Below are 20,642 nucleotides of genomic sequence, written 5' to 3'. Positions count from 1 at the left end.
TTTGTGACCCCATGGATGGAGGAGCCTTCCAGCCTCCTCCATCCATGGGATTTTCCAAGCAAGAATACTGGAGTGGTTTGCCATTTCCTTTTCCAGGGGATCTTCCCAACCCAGGGATTGAACCCAGGTCTCCTGTACTATGGGCAGACTCTTTACTGTCTGAGACACCAGGGAAGCCCAGTTTAATATGGAAGGAAGTTTAATATGGAGTAACACAAAGGATGTTTTGGAAAAATGAAATTTGGGCAAGTGTTTACATGTTACATCTTTTTCTGGTTTTCTTTGACTCTCTTCCCCCATAATAGTGAATATATTATCAGCATTTACAACTTACAGATTAATGAAACATAAAGTAGATTTCTGGTATGATAATACATAACTAGGTTGTATGTATTATGTTTATGTACATGTTTATAAAGTGCCTTAGACTGTATCATGGTTGAAAGGTAGATTTTAAGAGTCATGCTTGGGATAGGAAGGGGAGGGAGGCTTAAGAAGGAGGGGATGTGTGTGTGTGTGTGTATGTGTATACATATATATATATAATTATGGCTGATTCACATTGTATGGCACAAACCAACACAATGCCAGTCCAGGTTCGATGCACGATACTGGATGCTTGGGGCTGGTGCACTGGGACGACCCAGAGGGATGGAATGGGGAGGGAGGAGGGAGGAGGGTTCAGGATGGGGAACACATGTGTACCTGTGGCGGATTCATTTTGATATTTGGCAAATCTAATACAGTTATGTTAAGTTTAAAAATAAAATAAAATTAAAAAAAAAAATAGAATTGAAAAAAACAGTCACGTTCATTTAACTTGTTTAAAACTGGCTTTGCCGTTTTGTCATCGTTTTAGGAGAAACTAGTTCGAGACATTGCTCATTGTCACGGGATTTTGATCACTTCTTACTCCTACATTCGACTGATGCAAGATGACATTAGCAGGCATGACTGGCACTATGTGATCTTGGACGAGGGACACAAAATTCGAAATCCAAATGCTGCCATCACCCTTGCTTGCAAACAGGTGTGACCTCTTATAACAAGGGGGGTATCCAGGTGGATAATATTTCATTGAGAATAAACTCTCTGCTTTTAATAACACCCTTAGGGAATCTTTCCTTGTGCTTTTGCATAAGGAGTTTGAAATACACGTTTTGCCTTAATGCTGAACACTTTTTGTTCTTACCCTTAATCATGTTTCCTCAGATTCTAATTGTTGATATTACTGAATGTCTCTTGTATAGATCAGTTGTTAGAGTGTAACCACATCCAACTCTAGTCCATAGTCTTCAACTTGAACAGTAAGAAAAATTCTTCCATATATATACATTATCTATGTATATATATATTTTATCTATGGGTAATTGAAGAATTGAAGTTGCGTAAAATGTCTACATTTTAGAGGAGACCAAAATGATATGTAGTTGTGTTAAATGACAGGATTGCATGGGAGTGTTTTGGGGTAGGGTTGGTGATCATGTGTTAAAAGATGAATTTAATAGAAAAGTCCTTTCTTTCCTGTAATAGTTCCGCACGCCTCATCGCATCATCCTGTCTGGCTCACCGATGCAGAATAACCTCCGAGAGCTGTGGTCTCTCTTTGACTTCATCTTCCCGGGAAAGCTGGGTACATTGCCTGTATTTATGGAGCAGTTCTCAGTCCCCATCACCATGGGGGGGTATTCAAACGCTTCCCCGGTACAGGTAATGTATTGGGCAGGTAACATTTCTGTCATTTTAATACTTAAAACAGTCCTACTAAATACTATACTTTGTAGCCAAGTCTTTCAGAATGTAAGGCGAATGGCCCAGCTTATAAAAATCACAAAGTTATTTTTGCTCAAAAGCACATAATTTTCCAGATGAGCTTTTAAAAAATCATGTAAAATATTCAAGAGCAGTCAGATTTATGAGACGAGTGAATTCGTTCTGGACAGCATATAATTGTGCAAACTGGGATAGTGCATCTTATAAAGTAGTGTAAATGCTTAGAAAAGGGGAAACCAGGAAAGATTTAAGAAGACATATATCCTTTAACCTGATGCTGGGAAAGCAGGCTGGAAAGAGTGGGGCATTCTAGGTTAGAGCCGCTGTCTGCATGCAGCTACTCTGTGTGGCCCCGGGCAGTGGAGAGGCGTGCTCGCCGCAACTGGAAGTGCTTGGGGAGTTGCAGGAAGGCTGTGGACGCTGGCAGTGGGGTCGTGAAGGGAGGCAGAAATGCTTAGGCAGGGAAAAGCCACTGAAGGCATCTGAGCAGGGGGCTGGGAACAGCTGTGCTCGGAGGGTTGCTCAGGCTGCCCGTAGTGGTGGGAGAGAGGCTGGCTTTGAGGGACCTGCTAGAGTTGTTGGGAGTGAGGGTGAAGAGAGCCTGGACCTGGCTGTGGGTGGCGGTCCTGAGAAAAGAAGGTGGAGAGCAACAGTCCCAGGTGGCCTTTTCTAGACAGAATAGACAAGACATGGAGGCGGATAAGGAACCTGGTAAAGGAGATTGGGTGGGGGAGACCCGACGAGCTCTGCTGCAGGTGACCCCTGAGCTTTCAGGCCGGGCTGACTGATAGAGTGGAAATGCCACTCACAGACACATCGGCAACTGGAGGGCAGTTCGTGGCATTTGGGGGCAGAGTCTCTGCACAGCCTTAGGCAGGGCCTGTACCTGCCAGGTTATGACAGAAATAAAGCCTGCCACCAAAAGAGGTGGTCACAGATTTTGAAATATTAAAACTAGAAAAAGGATATTAGATCTTTAAAATTGGAGGACTATCGAAAACCATTTTAATACCTTTAAAATTTTGAGATTAAATGAGTTTTGATCTTCAGTTAACTTTTATAAGAGTTCTCTTCCTCCATTGAGCCCCCATTATCCTTTAGGTATCCTGATTTTTGTTTTTTTTCCTAACTTTTTATTTTGGGATAATTTCAAACTTAAGAGAAAGTTGCAAGAATTGTAAAAAGAACACCTATACACTCTTCACCCAGATTCCCTGGTTTTTAGCATTTTGCTGACATTTTGCCATATTTGCTTTATTTCTCCTTCCCACCCTCTCCCCTACCTCTCACACATGCACACAGAGTTTATCTTTCTTATTCTGAATCATGTGAGTAAGTTGCAGACACTGTACCCCTTTCCTCTATATCCTTCAGTTGTATTTACTAAGAACAGAGATGTGATAACCATCTTGTAAACAGGAGTGTAAATCAGGAGACGGTTTGTAGTAGTGGTGTGATTCTGTTATTTAATCTGTATGTCATTCACATTGTGTCAGTTGTTCCAGTAATTCCCGTGTCTCTTCAGTTTCCTTTCATCTGACATAGTTCCTCTAATCTTTCTTTTGCCTGCATGACTTGACATTTTTGAAGACTACAGGCTTGTTATTTTGTGGAATGTCCCTTACCTTGGGTTTGTCTTTCCGTTCTTCATGATTGGAATCAGGTTACACATTATTGGCAAGAATATCCCGGAAATGACGTTTCTTAGTGTTCTATTCCTATCTGGAGGCACGTGCTGTGGGTTTATCCCTTCGTTGGTGGTGGTCTGATTACTTGGGTAGGGTGATGAGCGTGCCACATTTCTAAACACTTTGCAGTTACCTCCTCTTCTGTATAGTTGATAAGTCATGGGGGGACACCTGGGGATGATGTAAATAGTCTCGTTTCTTTCTTGAAGTCTTTGTTTCAGAAGTCTGTGCACTTGTCTTTTTTCCTTTTTTAGATTGTAAAGTCCTTGGGAGCAAGGGTGTTGCTATTATTTGCTCCTTTTTGTTTAAGATCATCAGTTCAGTTCAGTCACTCAGTCATGTCCGACTCTTTGTGACCCCACGGACTGCAACACGCCAGGCTTCCCTGTCCATCACCAACTCCTGGAGCTTGCTCAAACTCAGGTCCATCGAGTCGGTAATGCCATAGTTGCCATTCTTGGGTAGCTCAGACGGTAAGCAACTCACCTACCAGTGCAGGAGACATAAGAGAAACGGGTTCGGTCCCTGGGTCGGGAAGATCCTCTGGAGGAGGGTATGGTAACCCACTCCAGTATTCTTGCCTGGAGAATCCCATGGACAGAGGAGCCTGCGGGCTACAATCCGTAGCGATTCTAAGAATTGGACATGACTGAATTGATTTAGCACACATACAGACTTGAGTGAGGTGTTCTTAGGATGTTTTGAAGTGTTTTCTACCATGTTAATTTTTTAACATGAATTTTTCTGTATTAATATATTATGGTCAAGCTCTTTTTATTATTCATTTTGCCAGTAACTTGTTTAAGCTTTGGTTGGAGATTTTCTTGTTCCATTAACTAGTATATAGTAGATTGTTAAGCCTATGTAGATTTTTTTAAGTATCAATAATTTATTGAAGTCTTTGTTTGCCTTTAAGTAAATGGCAGGGGTGTGGTTTCCTGTGCTGTGGGTCTTTGTTTTTCTCTGGGTGGTTAATGCCCATCTCCTGTGGCCAAGCTCCATTACAGAGCCATCTGCTGCATTTTAGGCTGCAGTGACCTTTCATTTCTGGGATCATAGGGCTTTCCTTGAATTTACGCTCTGAATCTCCTGTGGGCAGTAATCTCTGCTTATTATCTGCTGTTTCCTTTGCTGCGGCGTTTCCCTAGAGTTAGCGTTTGATCTTCAGTTTTGTGAAGTAGCAGCCCCTTTGTGGCCATTGGAGAATATAAGATTATAAACTGAGATTTGTTTGAAAGCAGTTTTTTCCCTGCAGGGGGGTGGGGTCAAGCACTGAATAAATCTCTACTTTAGGGTTTAAGTATATAACAGTAATTAAATAGAGGTGGAAGAGGGCACAAAATTACCTGGTTGCTCTTTTGTACATATTTGGTTAATGAAAAGTTTTTTTTGTTTATTTGTTTTTGCTGATCATCTTATGAAAGCTATTGCATCCTGGAGTGTATGGAACTTAAATTTTTCCAAACCATTTTCCAATAGTTTTGTACAACCATTGATCATTCTTTTTTTAAAAAGAATTTAAACTTTGGAATCAGTTGTGAGGTGAGAGCAAATACATTCCTTAGACAGAGTAATTGTTTTCCCTTTTCTCTTACTAAAGGTTAAAACTGCTTATAAGTGTGCGTGTGTCTTACGAGATACCATAAATCCATACCTACTGCGGAGAATGAAGTCGGATGTCAAAATGAGCCTTTCTTTGCCAGATAAAAACGAACAGGTCTGTAAAACCAGGCATTATCAAAACATTGCTAAAGCACGAGGTGCCTGTCATTCTTTCTGCTTTTCGCAGTAGAATTGGTGAGGCTAACGGGTGTGGTTGCTGGTGCTGCAGAGCAGGTGGGCCTGCTGTAGCCCCTGCCTGTGACGTGCGAACCTTCTGGGCTCAGGAGGGACTGGAAGGCGAGAAGAGGTGGCCACTGTGCACATTCTTTCAGGGAGTTTTTCCCCTTGGACTTTGGAGCATCTAAGGCATGGAGCACTGACCTGATGAGGATGAGTAGGTTTTTGGATCTAGTGCAAAGATAGAAGGGTTCTTGCCTGGAGAATCCCAGGGACGGGGGAGCCGGGTGGGCTGCCGTCTATGGGGTCTCACAGAGTCGGACACGACTGAAGCGACTTAGCAGCAGCAGCAGCAGCAGCAGCAAAGATGGAAGGATTGTCCTGGACCTCACGTAGGGACCTGTTGGTCTGAAAATAAAGGAAAATAACCACATGTGGCAGATGAAGAAGTACTGATAGATTATTTTTGAGACTGATGATTAGGAAATCAGGCATGATAGCTTCAGTTTCTATTTTTATTGTTTTTGTTGGATTAAAAAAAATTCTTTTATTTATTTTAATTGGAGGATGATTACTTTACAATATTATGATGGTTTTTGCCATACATCAACATGAATCAGACGTTGAGACAGGCAGTGGCGTGGAGTAGTAGGGGCAGTTGGCTGGAAGGGTAGGTGGTGGTGTCAAGAGAGCAGTCTGGTAATCTTGTGTGTGGCTTAGAACTAAGGAAAAAGGGTGCCAAGCAACGTTTTGGAGCCTGGTCGGGCTTGCTGAAGTGGAGTCTGGGTGAGGGGCTTGCGAGCTGAGAGGGTGTGAGCCCTTGGAGGCTGGCATGGAGGAAGGGCTGTGGACCTGGTCCTAAGCTTCCTTGGGAGCAGGAAGCCAGGCTTCAGAGACTCAGAGACAGTGGGGTGGGGACCATGGGGCCTGGGGATCACAGGTGGAAAGATGACGGAAATGGAGGGGCTGTGAAGGAGGGACCTGTTCATTGTTCAGCTCTAAGATGTATTTTTGTTTTGTTTTGTTCTTATTAAGAGCACATTGTAAAAATTATATACATCATGCTTGTTTTGATTAGTTGATTTTGTTATTTTAGTTATTTTGTACCGTTAAATTTTTTTAAGTCTTTTTTTAAATTCTCCCCCTAGGTCTTATTTTGCCGTCTTACAGATGAACAACATAAAGTCTACCAAAATTTCATTGATTCCAAAGAAGTTTACAGGATTCTCAATGGAGAGATGCAGGTCAGCCAAATAGTATTAATAGAAGCTGGAGAGAAAGAACTGTGGACCAAGGGACATGGGGGAGGAAAGGAGACTAGTACTACTCAGAGATTCACTGTTGTTGCTGTCTTGAAAGCGTTCGAGTGTGAACCTTTACTTCTTTGAAGCCCTTCCAGAAGTCAGATACACACAGTGTGAGAAGCTGCCTTTTTATCTGTACTGCAGCACTGTTACATTTGAACCCAGCACCGTGTGGTCTAGTGGGAAAATGCGCTAGACCACGGGGTCTGTAACGGGGGGTCCTACAGCGACTGCTGGTCCTATGAAGACTGTCGGGAGCAGCCCGGGGCTGCTGGGCGCACGGAGGAAGAATTATCATTATGCATTTTTGTATAAGTAACAGCGCTTTAGTTATTGGCCATACTCAGCAATATATGTGGGTGAATGTCTCTTTATTAAACCTACATAGTAATTTTATCATCAGCTTTAGTCAGAAGCTCCATGTAAACTCTTCAGCTTCTTTGTGCTTCAGTATCTTAAAGTGTGAACTGTATTTTATGTATTTATTTATTTGACATGTAAAATTCCTTAGTCTTTGGTTCGTCCTCGTTGGAGGCACAGCTGAGGAGCAGAGGACGCTCTGAAATTCACTGTCCTGCCCCTACTTGGAGGCAAATGGAGATGAATATGGGTGACAAGACTGCCTGTGTCCCATAATATCTACATTTTTTTTTTTCTTTCCAGATCAAGTCATTTTTTTCTTTTAACCATCTCTTAACAGTTTATTTCATCTATCATTGGCATCTGTAGGGGGTTTTAAGCCATTCACATTTATTCCTCTCTCCTGTATCTCCCCTGACTTACCTTCACGTGCCTCCGAGTTGTGAAGCCTTAGGTGGGTAGGATCAGCACTGTCCAGTGGAGAGAGAATGCAAGCCATGTGTGTGATTTTAAATTTTCTAATGGTCACATTAAAAAAGGTGAGAAGCAAACAGGTGCAATCAGCTTTAGTAATATATTTTATTTAACCTGACCTATCTAAAATGTCATTTTAGTATGTAATCAAATTTTAAATTACTGAGATATTTTACTCTTCTTTTTTTGTATTGAGTCTTCAGAATTGGGTATTTTACATTGGTAGCATATCTTAGTTTGAACTTGCCACACTTCATGTGCTCAGTGGCCACATGTGGCTCGTGCCTGCTGTGTTGGACAGCAGAGATCTCAAGGAAGAAAGATCAGTGCTGACGGTGTTTCTGCTTTGTTCAGATCATGTGTTATTTATTGAACTGTTTACTTGTTAGAATAACCATACTCCTTGATTATTGCTCAATTTGTGGTTTATCGTTTTCATGTGAACTTTTATACTGTGAGTGTGACCTGAGTCGTGGGCTGAAAGCTGTAGAAGGTGCCTGCTTGCTTGCGGGCAGCCAGGTGGGCGCTCTCACTCTGGGGCTCCGAAGCCCTCTTGTGAGCCACGCATTGTTTCCATCTGTGTATTTTCCATGTGGCATGTTTTCTGATGGACTTCAACCTCTGACTCACATAGTAAACTAATGAACTTCTAGTGAGGTGCTTAGGAGTATAATACTTAAATGCATTTGCTAAATTACATGGCAGATTTCCCTAAATTTTAGTCACTCAGTTCAGTTCAGTCGCGCAGTCATGTCCGACTCTCTGTGACCCCATGGACTGCAGCACACCAGGCCTCCCTGTCCATCACCAACTTCTGGAGTCTACCCAAACTCACGTCCATCGAGTAGGTGATGCCATCCAACCACCTCATCCTCTGTCGTCCCCTTCTCCTCCTGCCTTCAATCTTTCCCAGCATCAGGGACTTTTCATATGAGTCAGCTCTTTGCATCAGATGGCCAAAGTATTGGAGTTTCAGCTTCAACATCAGTCCTTCCAATGAACACCCAGGACTGATCTCCTTTAGGATGGACTGGTTGGATCTCCTTGCAGTCCAAGGACTCTCACGAGTCTTCTCCAACACCATAGTTCAAAAGTGTCAATTCTTCAGTGCTCATCTTTCTTTATAGTCCAACTCTCACATCCATACATGACCATTAGAAAAATCATAGCCTTGACTAGACGGACCTTTGCTGGCAAAGTAATGTCTCTACTTTTGAATATGCTGTCTAGGTTGGTCATACCTTTCCTTCCAAGGAGTAGGCGTCTTTTAACTTCATGGCTACAGTCACCATCTGCAGTGATTTTGGAGCCCAAAAAAATAAGAGTCTGACACTGTGTCCACTGTTTCCCCATCAATTTCCCATGAAGTGATGGGACCAGATGCCATGGTCTTCATTTTCTGAATGTTGAGCTTATTTAAGCCAACTTTTTCACTCTCCTCTTTCACTTTTCATCGAGAGGCTCTTTAGTTCTTCACTTTCTGCCATAAGGGTGGTGTCATCTGCATATCTGAGGTTATTGACATTTCTCCCAACAGTCTTGATTCCAGCTTGTGCTTCAACCAGCCCAGTGTTTCTCATGATGTACTCTGCATATAAGTTAAATAAGCAAGGTGACAATATACAGCCTTGATGTACTCCTTTTCCTATTTGGAACCTCTCAGTCATATCCAGCTCCTTGAGACCCCATGGACTGTAATCTGCCAGGCTCCTCTGTCCATGAAATTCTCCAGGCAAGAATACTGGAGTGAGTTACTATTCCCTTCTCCAGGGGATCTTGCTATAGCCCAGGGATTGAACCCAGGTCTCCTGCATTGCAGGCAGATTCTTTACTATCTGAGCCACTAGGGAAGCCCAGATTTCTGTTGAGAATGGGTATGATATTTCTTATTTATGTTTAAAATATGAACCAATTTTTTATATACTGTGAATATATACGCATACCTTTTTTTTTTTTTTTAGAGGGAGAATCATCAGCAATTGAATATGACCCCAGTAGATATGTTTGGTCCAACAGGACTTTTTGTTTTTAGAGAACTTTGTCAGGAAAAGATGTGTAAAAGTTCTTCCCATTTCTAATATGCTGTGATTGGGGAGAAAACAAAAACGCTGATGAAAGATTACTTCTTAATCTGTGTTATGTATTGAACAGCCTCCTTCCTTTCCTTCTCAAGTGAATATTATTTTCCATGGGGTGATCTGAGTGGACATAATTCTTTTGTACCATAGATTTTCTCTGGACTTGTAGCCCTAAGAAAAATCTGCAACCACCCTGATCTCTTTTCCGGAGGCCCCAAGAATCTTAAAGGCATTCCAGATGAGGAACTAGAAGAAGATCAGTTTGGATACTGGAAACGTTCTGGGAAAATGATAGTCGTTGAGTCCTTGCTGAAAATATGGCACAAGCAGGGCCAACGAGTGTTGCTGTTTTCTCAGTCCAGACAGGTGCGTGTACAAGCCTCATACAAGAAGCGAGTCGGTTCTTTATGACTTATGATCAATAATTAAAAAAAATGGGATATGGTTTAAAATGATTCCGAAGGCACATCCACCCACTGATACTGAAGTGGCAAGCTGCAAAGCTCTTCAGGAGATGGATCTTTCTCTAGAGTTGGTGCCCAGACGTTGGCTTTTTTAAAAAGAGACTTATTACCATGTGATTTTGGGGTGTGGTTGAGTTTTGTCTGAACTCAGATGTCCTGCTTTTTACAAAATTTGTAAGAAAAGTATGGAAATACCAAAAATACCATTGTAGTAGTTTTCTTTATCCACCCCTTGTAATTTAAGCCTGTTGGGGAAGGTGTGGTGCTGTTTGCATGAGTGTCGCATACTCATGGAGGCGTACCTTTGATTTTTAAACTCTTACATCCTCCACCACTTCTCCCAAACAGATGCTGGACATCCTTGAAGTATTCCTCAGAGCCCAAAAGTATTCTTATCTCAAGATGGATGGCACCACGGCGATAGCTTCCAGACAACCACTGATTACAAGATACAATGAGGTAACAAGTGAGCAGAACCATGAAGTCCCTGGTGCCGCTGTGCGGAGGGGACGGAAGCAGAGGTCTGCACCCGTGGTGCCTATGTCTGGGATTGGGCAGCTGTTAACTAGATGCGTTTCTGGGTTACTGGGATGTGTGTATGTGCTTAAACAAAGAATGTGTATTCCTTTTTAAAAATGTTTTCAGACATTGCTAATGTAATTGCTATGAAAAGCAGAGGCTGTGAGTTGCCATCTTGACTGACCAAAGGTCTCTATGGCATAGCCCCTTGCTTGCACTGCAGCCAGGCTTCCGTGTGTAGAACGTATGAGGGCTGAGGTGAACAGCTGTAGCTGACTTTGTGTGTGCCTACTGAGTGTCATATGTCTCACCTCCAGGACACATCCATATTTGTGTTTCTTCTGACCACTCGGGTGGGTGGCCTAGGAGTCAACCTGACGGGGGCAAACCGCGTCATCATCTATGACCCCGACTGGAACCCAAGCACAGACACGCAGGTCTGTTTATTTTCGTAAAGGAATGTGTTGCTGACATGCTGTCTGATGGCTTACCCTCAGGAGCAGCCCTCCATGCCACGTTAGCCTCAGCGTAGAGCTCACGTCCTGGCTATGTCTTGTCTTCCACTTGGAGGGAGGGTCTTCTCAGTGTATCCGCAGCATCCGCACGAGACCTGTGTGAAGAAAGGACGTGGGAGGGAACTGACACCACTGTTTCTCAGGCAGAGCTGGCTTGGTCTGTTTTGTCGCCTGCCTGTTTGTGTTCCTTAGCAGGCCTTGGGTGTATTTAGCCTCATTAGCCAAAGTTCTAATTTGGGGAGTGGAAGGAAGTGACGGGCTCTGAGTCAACGCTTGTTGCTGAGAAGGGCCCTTGTTGAGTCGCATTTCTCTGCTGTGTCCCGGAGAAGGGAATGGCAGCCCACTCCAGTATTCTTGCCTGAAAAATCCCATGGGCAGAGGAGCCTGTTAAGCTACAGTCCATGGGGTTGCGAAGAGTCGGACACGACTGAGCGACTTCCCTTTCTTTGGTGGTTTTCTCTGCTGTAGGCCCGGGAGCGAGCGTGGAGGATTGGCCAGAAGAAGCAGGTGACGGTGTACAGGCTTCTGACCGCAGGCACCATTGAAGAAAAGATCTACCACCGGTCAGTGCACACAGCCGCGCCCCTCGACCAAAGCTGCTGTCCCGGCTGTGGGTGTCTGAGCGGGAGAGACATGCTGCCAGGGTTTGGAGCAGGGGATTTTTAAGAAGTATTACTTCAAGAAATCTTGTAGTAGTTGCTGTAACTTGAGAGATGTATGTTTTTTTTTAATAATTTCTTGTTTTTTTTTTCTTTCTCATTAAAATAAGCTTAGATGGCTTATTGTGTGTGCTTTTTTTTTTAATGTCTTTGAGTCTGTTTTTAACCTTATTAATAAACAGTTGCTGTAAGTTTAGAATCCTGAGGTGCAGCCAAACATTGTTTCATACCAGCTTAATTTTTATCTTTTTAGACAAATCTTCAAGCAGTTTTTGACAAATAGAGTGCTAAAAGATCCAAAGCAAAGACGATTTTTCAAGTCCAATGATCTTTATGAGCTGTTTACTCTGAGTAGTCCTGATACATCCCAGAGCACTGAAACAAGTGCTATTTTTGCAGGTATTCCATGAAATTATTTAACTTAAAGTAATGAAATAGTAAGGATTATGCAGTATGACATTAGCTTGTTTTTCTCTTTCATAGGAACTGGTTCAGATGTGCAGACACCCAAACGCCATTTAAAAAGAAGACTTCAACAGGCCTGTGGAACAGACCAGAATGTCCCAGTGGACAAACAGTTCCCTGATTGTAAGACGTCCGCAAATGCTGCCATGTCATCTGAAGAGGTATCTGCAGCATTGGTCAATGACGTGAATGCAGTAACTTCTGACCAAGGCATTCCTCTGAATGATGCCGTTCAGACACCTCATAGTCTAACCAGCAGTGAGAGGCTTGGAGAAGAGGCAGACACAGTCTCCAGACCACGGGAGTCCTCAGTGATTCATGAAAATGGGGACAGTTCAGATTCCCCAAGAATCAGCAGAACGTGCGGGATGTCTGGTGAGGAAAGCATCAATGAAAAGGAGAGTCTTTCTGATAAAAGAGAAAGCTGCCAGGTTCAGAGAGAAGCTCTTTGGGAGAATGAGCAAATGGAAAATAATTTTTATAAGCACAAGTCGAAAATGAAACATCACGTGGCAGAAGAGCCCATGGAGAAACACCTGAGGCCGAATCAGAAGCCGAAGAGCTCTAAGCACCGCAGAGACGCCAAGTTTGAGGGAACTCGAATTCCACACCTGGTGAAGAAGAGGCAGTACCGGAGGCGAGACCCTGAAACTGAGAGCGAGGCCAAGGAGCGCAGCCACGACGACTACGTCCTGGAGAAGCTTTTCAGAAAGTCAGGTACTTCCTTTTGCCGAACTTGCCATGGGTATGCTAGGAATAGAACTGAGGGGCTGCTTCTGTGGGAGCAGGCATCCGTGACAGAGCGGAATGCGCACTCAACTGGAAGGATTTTTCCTTCTAGAAGTCAGATTTGAAGTGTTCTGACACTTCAGAAATAATTGTGTTTGTTCATTCGTGTTTGGCTGTGCTGGGCCTTCCTTGCTGTGCGGGCTTCTCTCTAGTTGTGGCGTGCAGGCTGCTCACTGCAGCGGCCTCTCTTGTTGAGGAACACCGGCTCTAGGGCACACGGGCTTCCGTAGCTGCGGCACGTGGGCACAGTAGCTGCTGCTCGAGGGCTGTAGAGCACAGGTTCAGTAGTTACGGCGTATGGGCTTTGTTGCTCCAAGGCATGTGGGATATTCCCGGATCAGGGATCGAACCTGTGTCTCTTGGTTAGCAGGCAGACTCTGTACCACTGAGCCACCAGGGGAGCCCTGTGCTGACATTTAAAAAAATCATTTTCACCTCTCTTTCCTAGGAGAATTTGAACCTTGGGTGAACAGTGGGACCTGACTTCTAACCACACGCAGGAGGGGTGCAGTGCTTGAGATAGCTTTGTACCACCTGAACATTCATAGAGTATTTCTCTGCATGCTCTATATATCTGATTTTCCAGCCACAGGAGAGTCAAGTGACAGATCATGGGGAGAGGAAGGGGCATGGCCAGAGGCAGGCACTCTGGAAGGAGGAAAGCTGATAGCTCATATCAAGGGAGAAAAATTAGGAAAGCAGATTTAACAATTGCTCAGGACCCTGTAGGACAGGCCAGCCTGCACAGCTGAATCATCCCTGGGACTGTCTTGCTCAGATCTCACAGGTCATTGTGTTCCCAGGGTGATGGTCTTGAGTTACCAAAGGTCTCCGAATGGGTCTCTATTCAGGAAAGCAGGCTTACGTACCATGTCTCAGAAGGAAAGCCTCTGGGCTTGGTGCTTTCTTGTAAGGTAGTTCATTGGTAACTTTCTCTGTTTTTTCCTACAGTTCCTGATCTGCTTTCTTAAGAAATTATCTATGTCATTTAATTTTCAAGTTTATTTGCATGGAGGCATAGAAAATACTCTTGTAATAATTTTTTTAAATTGACTATTTCAAGATAATTTCCCTCTTGTCATTTCCAATTTTTATCTGTTTCTCTCCTTGTTCCTTGATCAGGTTAAACCAGTAGATTGTTTCTTGATTTTTTTTCAATAAACCAGTTTAATTAATTAATTAGATACATGGTTGTTCTCTGCCTCCGTAATTTTTGGTTTTATCTTCAGTACTTTCTTCCTTTTTGTTTTTGTTGTTGTTTTAATGTTTTTGGTCCTAATTTTTATAAAACTGGCTTGGAATTCAGTTACTTATTTTTGTTCTTTCATTTTTATTAATATAAATATTTAGGTCTATGAATTTTCCACCTATGAGTATTGAATTCTTCTGGTGTGTACTGTTTCTGTGATCATTACTGTTTAGAAATTGTGTAATTTTTGTTTATACTTTTATATTTTCCCCCTTCAATAAAGGATAGATTAGTAGAAGGTTTTAAAATTTTCCAGATAGCAGGGAAGAACTTGTGGAAGTGTGGTAATTAAAGCATTATGCTTTGGTGATACAATGCAGTGATAGTTGACAGTCCATCCCTCATTGGGTAGAGGTGCAGGTGAAGATCCGCAACGTTTGTAAAAGTTTGTGGGTCCTGGTGGTCGTGGGTGAGTAGCAGCCAAAAATGTTCCTGTTTTTTTCTCCACACACAACACACGAGCCTGGACAGGGGAAAGCGTGTGATCGTGTGTGCGCTGAGATAGCTCGCTCACGGTGTGCTTTGCTCCTGCCAGTGGGTGTGCACAGTGTCATGAAGCACGATGCCATCATGGACGGAGCCAGTCCAGACCACGTCCTGGTGGAGGCGGAGGCCAACCGCGTGGCTCAGGACGCCCTCAGAGCTCTGAGACTTTCTCGGCAGCAGTGTCTGGGAGCAGCGTCTGGTGTCCCCACGTGGACTGGCCACAGAGGGCTTGCTGGTGCACCAGCAGGAAAAAAGTAAGAGGTCGCCACCCTGACATGCTTGTGAGGAGACCAGACTGGTTGGGCTGGGAATAAAATTGGGACAGGTGGAGACACTCCTGCCGTTTATCTGGAGGAGGAGAAAATCCCTCAGGGAGGGATCGGCCCAGCCAGATGTGCATAACTTAAGAGAAATACACCTGCCGTCTTACCTTCTTGGCGTTCATTCCTTCCTTTCCAGAGCTAATTTTCTGGGGAAAGGAGAAACCTCTTTTGAGGTGATTTAAGAGGTGATGTTATAAAATAGAGTTGTAGAATAACAATTAAACTTTAATAAGATGATTAGCTGTGTTTCAGCAATCAGTAATTACTCTGCTCTTTTAGAGGAGTTTTCCTACCTAGAATTCGAGGGTGGTTTCCACTGTGACTTGAGCAAGGGTATTGAGTGGTTCTTACCTTGGGATGCAGTAGTAATTTCCCAGAAGAGTAAAGTATAGGAATCTAGGTGGGTAGAGCAGACGCATCACAGCTATGAGAGAATAACCACGCAGAAGAAAATTCCTCCAAGAAGAGTTCAGGTGTCAGAAGGGCATTCTCATCTCTAACTCACAAAGTAACATTTTATCAACTATGACTCTCTTTCCTTAGGAGCAGATTCGGTCAGAAGAGGAACTCCAGTTTCTCTGTTCAGCGTCCCTCTTCAACATCTCCAAAGGAGAAATGCCAGGTAATCTGATAGCCTTTCTGCTTTCACTCACAAGATTTACTTGATTGAACTGCCATGGAAATCTTACTCAATTCCACATGTAAGGTGCATAATGACATCTACTATTTGTATTTCATGCACTTTCATGCATTTATGAAGCACTTTTGTGTGAATTTAAAAGGGCCAGCTAACTTCCTAGAAAAGACAAAGCCTTTGACCCAAGATCCGTAGCAGAATCTCTGTTTTGTCCTCCAGAAGTTCACACAGGGTAGGTGACAGGTGTTGCTGCCCATACTGCCTGCCCCTCTCAGAGGTGAAGTGCAAGCTCGAGGGACCACTGCTGTCTAGAATAAAGGTCTAGAAAATCGCCTGAGTGTTGTTTGTAATTTACAAGCTGAGCATCACATCTGTCTGTCCCTGCCCTGCAACCCCTAAATGCCTGGAGTGCTTCTCTCAGAGTAAATAATAGGCCATGTTCTTATCGTTTAATACTTTCTTTTTTTTTTTTTTTCTCTGTTTAAGGGTTGTGTTATTTATGAAATTTGAAAACTCCGAGGTTCAGATTCCTACTTTTAGATTAATTTGAACACATCTAGAAGTAGAGAAACTTTTTTTGACTTCCCATGTTACGTTCTTTTAGCAGTAGGAATATGAAGAAAAGCTAGATTTCTGTTGCTGTTCTGAGGAAACACACATGAGGCGTACAGGCGTAAAAGATCTAAAAGTGAAGGAAAAGAAGTACAGCTCTGATACTGTTTCTTATCCCATGGTGCCCAGATCAGGGAAACTTTAGGAGGAAGAACAGGAAAAGCCCGCAGAGCCCGTACCTCCCGGAGACGGTTTTCCTAGACATCTTCTCTGGAATCCTGGCCCTCCCTCTGTGCTCATCACTCAAGATAGTGATGAAATAAATAGTGTAGTTTGGGGTTTTTTTAGGAAATGTTCTCTAAGAGCAGGTGAATTTAGACACTTAATTCTCCTCCTTTCCCTTTACGTCAGACGGTGTCTCGTTCTTCCCCCATCAGCCGCAGCACCCTGGGCACATGTGTTATCTTACGGCCCCTCAGAGCCTTTGGAGAAATAAGTGGGAGCATAAACAGGAGATTAAATATATCCATGCACTGGTCTTCTTTCTCCAGGACAGCACTGTGAAGAAGGAGGGAAAAGATCATGTTTCGGAGCATTTTAGTGGAAAAGCTGAAGACACAGAGTCTTCATCCGGGGCTCTCACTTCGTCCTCACTGTTGGCGAAAATGAGAGCTAGAAATCACCTGATTTTGCCAGAGCGCTTAGAAAGTGAAAGTGGGCGCCTCCCAGAAGCCACTGCTCCGCTGCCCTGCAGCACAGAACACGATGACCTGCTGGTGGAAATGAGAAACTTCATTGCCTTTCAGGCCCAAGCAGATGGCCAGGCCAGCACCCGGGAGATTCTGCAGGAGTTTGAGTCCAAGTTATCAGCATCACAGTCTTGTGTCTTTAGAGAACTCTTGAGAAGTCTGTGCACTTTTCATAGAACTTCTGCTGGCGAAGGCATTTGGAAACTCAAGCCAGAATACTGCTGAGCAGCATTACTTTCTGGACTTCTAATTGACTTTTTCCGGTGAAAACGTTAATTATTTAATCATCATGTTTGTCAGTGGAAGCTGGCTGTATTTGACGTTTACTTTGAATGATAGCTACCTCATAAACAAAACTTTAGAGAAGAAGAAATTCTTCTCCAAAACTTGTTTTAAAAATACCTGGGTTGACTTTTTTTTTCCTCCCAAAATAAATTATGTTATAAAATCAGGGACCTAACCATTAATCCTTGGAACACATTTGTTCCTTTACCCAGAAGATGCTATCAGGGAACACATTACTTACTACTCATTGGAAGTTTATAGACCAGAACTTGCAAGCATTCTTGTTATTGGTGCTAAAAACATGTCTTACATTCAGTTAGACCTGTTCAGATAATCAGTTCATCAGTAGCTATTAACAGTATCATTTGGGTACCTCGATACCGATGCTTAAACCGATCATTGGCCACTCAAAAAAGAGATCAAATTTGTTACCTTTTGAATCCTATCGATTGCCTTTAAACAATCTTCCATTAAGGTACTGTTAAATTGGCAAGTTTTTTATTGGTAAAACATGGAATAGTTTGATAATAAATGATGAGGTGTGTATTTGCAGAAGGTTATAGTTTTCTCAGTTTAAAGTTGCTTTATTTTAAGCAAAGGACACCTTTTTCCTCCTACACTGACTCTTGGTTTTAGGAAAATGAAATGTGTTATCTTTAAAAAAAAACAAACAGAAAGCCCAAGGTTAACCAAAAGTTAGTACAGATAAAACCACCAAGACGTGCCCGTGCGCAGGAATGTGACTCCGGACACACGCAGAGAGACCCCTGTCACCACATGGCGACCGCCACTCCAGCCCTTTCTCCGATGACGTGCTGGGAGGGAACCTTGAACACTGTTTCCGTGACTCATGGTCTTCCTTTCTGAGGATGCTGGTAGCGTTCTATCAGGCTTCGCTGTTCTCCTTCTTCTGTCTAGGCCTTTTCGTCTCTGTGACTCATGGTCTTCCTTTCCGAGGATGCTGGTAGCGTTCTATCAGGCTTTGCTGTTGTCCTTCTGTCTAGGCCTTTTCGTCTCTGTTCTCCTTCTTGTGTCTAGGCCTTTTCGTCTCTCTTTCCCCTTTGCATTCACCATGACTCTACTGTTGTAGAGGTCTGCTTTTCATCTGCAGCTGTTTCTGGCTGTTGCTTACGTGTTTGGAGTTCTGTTACGCTGTCGTTTCGATCCTTGGTTTGTTTTCTTACCCTTGTTTTTCTTTCCTTCTCACTGTTCCTTTTATCATCTCAGCTCTGAAGTCTTGTTTTCTAAACTGACCAGATTTCCTGTGTCCTCTAGAGCTGTTGTGGTCCAGTTTGTTTGTTCCTTAGAGTCGTTTTCTCCGGCTTGCTGTTTGCACACTTTCTGATTTCTCTGCATTGCGTCTGCCTTCCCCCCGTCTAGCTCATACTGAAGGTGAGCAGCGGGGCCCGGCTCTCTTTTGTGCTCTTCTCTGCCACTCAGGGAGGAGGGCTGTGGGTTTCAGAGTCAGGAGAGGCTCTACTGGGCAGCATGAAGCTTTTGACTGAAGACTTGGGTTTTAGTTCTGTTCTCTGAGATTTTGTTAACTTTGCTCCGTGGACTCCCTCCCTTTAGACAGGAAATGCCATAGTCAGAGTCCTAATTCCCAGCAGGATTTTCTGCTGCTTTTTCTGGATTCTGGCTTGTTCATTTCATTCAATTTTTAGAGTGGTTTATTATTAGAGGAAGAGGATCCTATCATCTTCATTCTGCCATCATTGTCTGAAAATAATAGACTTTTAAACGGGTTGGTACATCCTAGACTTGACTGCTTGCCTCAGAAGGGAGTCAAAACTCATGAATTTTGTTTCTGGAAAGTTCTTTTTTTGTTGTTGTTGTTATCTTTAACCTATAAGAAAATTGCATCCCTCTTGTTCTTAGATTAAAGTACTGATGCTGTTCACTAGTATGAAGTGCTTGGGCATCATGCCTCTGTTGACTGAAATCTAAAGCCTACTGAGCAAGGGAACTTGTAGCCTTCTCTTCAAGTAGAACATGCTGGCAAAAGTTATGATGCAGTCACAGGGCGATGGTCTTCACTCGCAGCCTGTCTCAGCCCTACCAGCAGCGGAGACCCTGGCTGGTCACTGCCTTGCCTGTGTCTCAGTGTGGACACTGGTAAGCTTTGTCATCATGCCTCTGGGTGGAGATACGTAGGTGAAAATGCTCCAAGTATCATAATTTTAACAACTATGGTTGTATTGGTATTAAGCTACAATAAAGGATTGTAAAATCTTTGTGAAATGTGGAAAATTCCTTAGTTAAAACACGAGCACTGTTTAAAACATTTCAGGCAATACTCTGCCTCCACTCCTCTTGCTCCTGCTCCGGAGATAAGTACTGTATTTGGTGTGTATTCTCGCAAGCTGTTTTCCATGCCTTTGCAGATACATGTGGCAGCAGCTGCTGCTACAATGTCCGTTTTCCTTCTCCTTTCCTACTAAGACGCCTGCTTTTAACCTGGACACCAAGGCTGCTCACTTAACACTCTGCTGAATGGGTAAATGTGGCCACGTGACAGGCAGTGGGATGTGAAGAGAATGTCCAGACTGCGCCCTGAAATAAGGAATTGGGTATCCACTTCACTCAACATTCCCCTCTCGTGCTGGCCAACATGCCTGTGGGAGCTTAAGCAGTGACACAAGAGGGTCAGCGTTGTGTGCTGAGGATGGGGAGTCGGGCCTGCCAGTCTCAAACTGCTTCCTTTTCACCTGTTACTTAAGAGCAAAATAAACTCCTGACTTGTTTAAACCACTGTCTTTTGGAGTCTCTTTGTTACAGCAGCTTGTTTTGTTTTACATGTGATTTATAAAAATGCAGTTATTATCAGCCTCATTATTTAAGAACTAACTTTTCATTTAACACATGCTAGACACCTTTTCATTTCTCTAAGTGTAATTCTACCTTCATGGAATCGCTGGACTTCAAATTAGGTGGATTTTTAAATGTAATGGATGTTGTGGAACTACCTCCTTCAGTTCACACCCCATCAAAGGACTGCTCCTCCACACTCTGCACACAGTAGCCCATGTCAGTCTCTGGAGTTTGTTTTCCTAGCCAGTGTTGTGGTTGAAAACACCTTGTTTTAACTTCAGTTTTTCTGATTCCTTATAAAACAAACATTTCCATTTGTAGATCCTCCTTTATGAGTCACCCGTTCGTGTTACGTTTACCTAGTTTTACTATAGCTTCTTTTCTGTCTTAGACGTCCTCTAAGGCAGAAAGGCCATTGTTCCTACTATTATTGAATAGTCCAGTCGTTTCTCCGAGCATTTGAAAAGTGCCAGATTTATCATACGTTCCCCTGTCTGTTTCTGACAGTGGGTCTAGACTCGGCTCCCTCGGCTGCAGGCTTCACTGTCTGACTGGCACAGCGCTGCGCTGTCTGTAGGCCGGCTTCCTTTCCTTCTCACCGCCGTTGTCTTATTCTTACGCATTTTCTGTTTCAGGTGAAGCTTAGAATCAGTTTGTTAAGTTCCGCTAAAATTGTGTTGCTC

At 43.3% G+C, this 20,642-nt stretch overlaps 1 protein-coding gene across 2 annotated transcripts in view; it reads left to right on the top strand.

The window, feature by feature from the left end:
- Positions 1–19,389, top strand: part of ERCC6 (ERCC excision repair 6, chromatin remodeling factor) — a 71,865-nt gene extending 52,476 nt beyond the window's left edge. For both annotated transcript variants that reach the window (XM_055538481.1, XM_055538489.1), the window contains exons 9-21: positions 860–1,030; positions 1,534–1,710; positions 5,062–5,178; positions 6,389–6,484; positions 9,607–9,822; positions 10,269–10,379; positions 10,757–10,876; positions 11,423–11,517; positions 11,867–12,012; positions 12,097–12,795; positions 14,652–14,856; positions 15,469–15,547; positions 16,666–19,389. In XM_055538481.1, coding sequence (XP_055394456.1) covers positions 860–1,030; positions 1,534–1,710; positions 5,062–5,178; positions 6,389–6,484; positions 9,607–9,822; positions 10,269–10,379; positions 10,757–10,876; positions 11,423–11,517; positions 11,867–12,012; positions 12,097–12,795; positions 14,652–14,856; positions 15,469–15,547; positions 16,666–17,088 — 2,655 coding nt within the window. In that variant the 3' untranslated portion in view covers positions 17,089–19,389. The remainder of the gene's footprint in view (positions 1–859; positions 1,031–1,533; positions 1,711–5,061; positions 5,179–6,388; positions 6,485–9,606; positions 9,823–10,268; positions 10,380–10,756; positions 10,877–11,422; positions 11,518–11,866; positions 12,013–12,096; positions 12,796–14,651; positions 14,857–15,468; positions 15,548–16,665) is intronic.
- Positions 19,390–20,642: the final 1,253 nt, after the last annotated feature.

Source organism: Bubalus kerabau, chromosome 1 (assembly GCF_029407905.1).
Source record: "Bubalus kerabau isolate K-KA32 ecotype Philippines breed swamp buffalo chromosome 1, PCC_UOA_SB_1v2, whole genome shotgun sequence".
NCBI classification, from domain to species: domain Eukaryota; kingdom Metazoa; phylum Chordata; class Mammalia; order Artiodactyla; family Bovidae; genus Bubalus; species Bubalus kerabau.
This window is presented reverse-complemented; position numbering and strand designations above follow the sequence as displayed.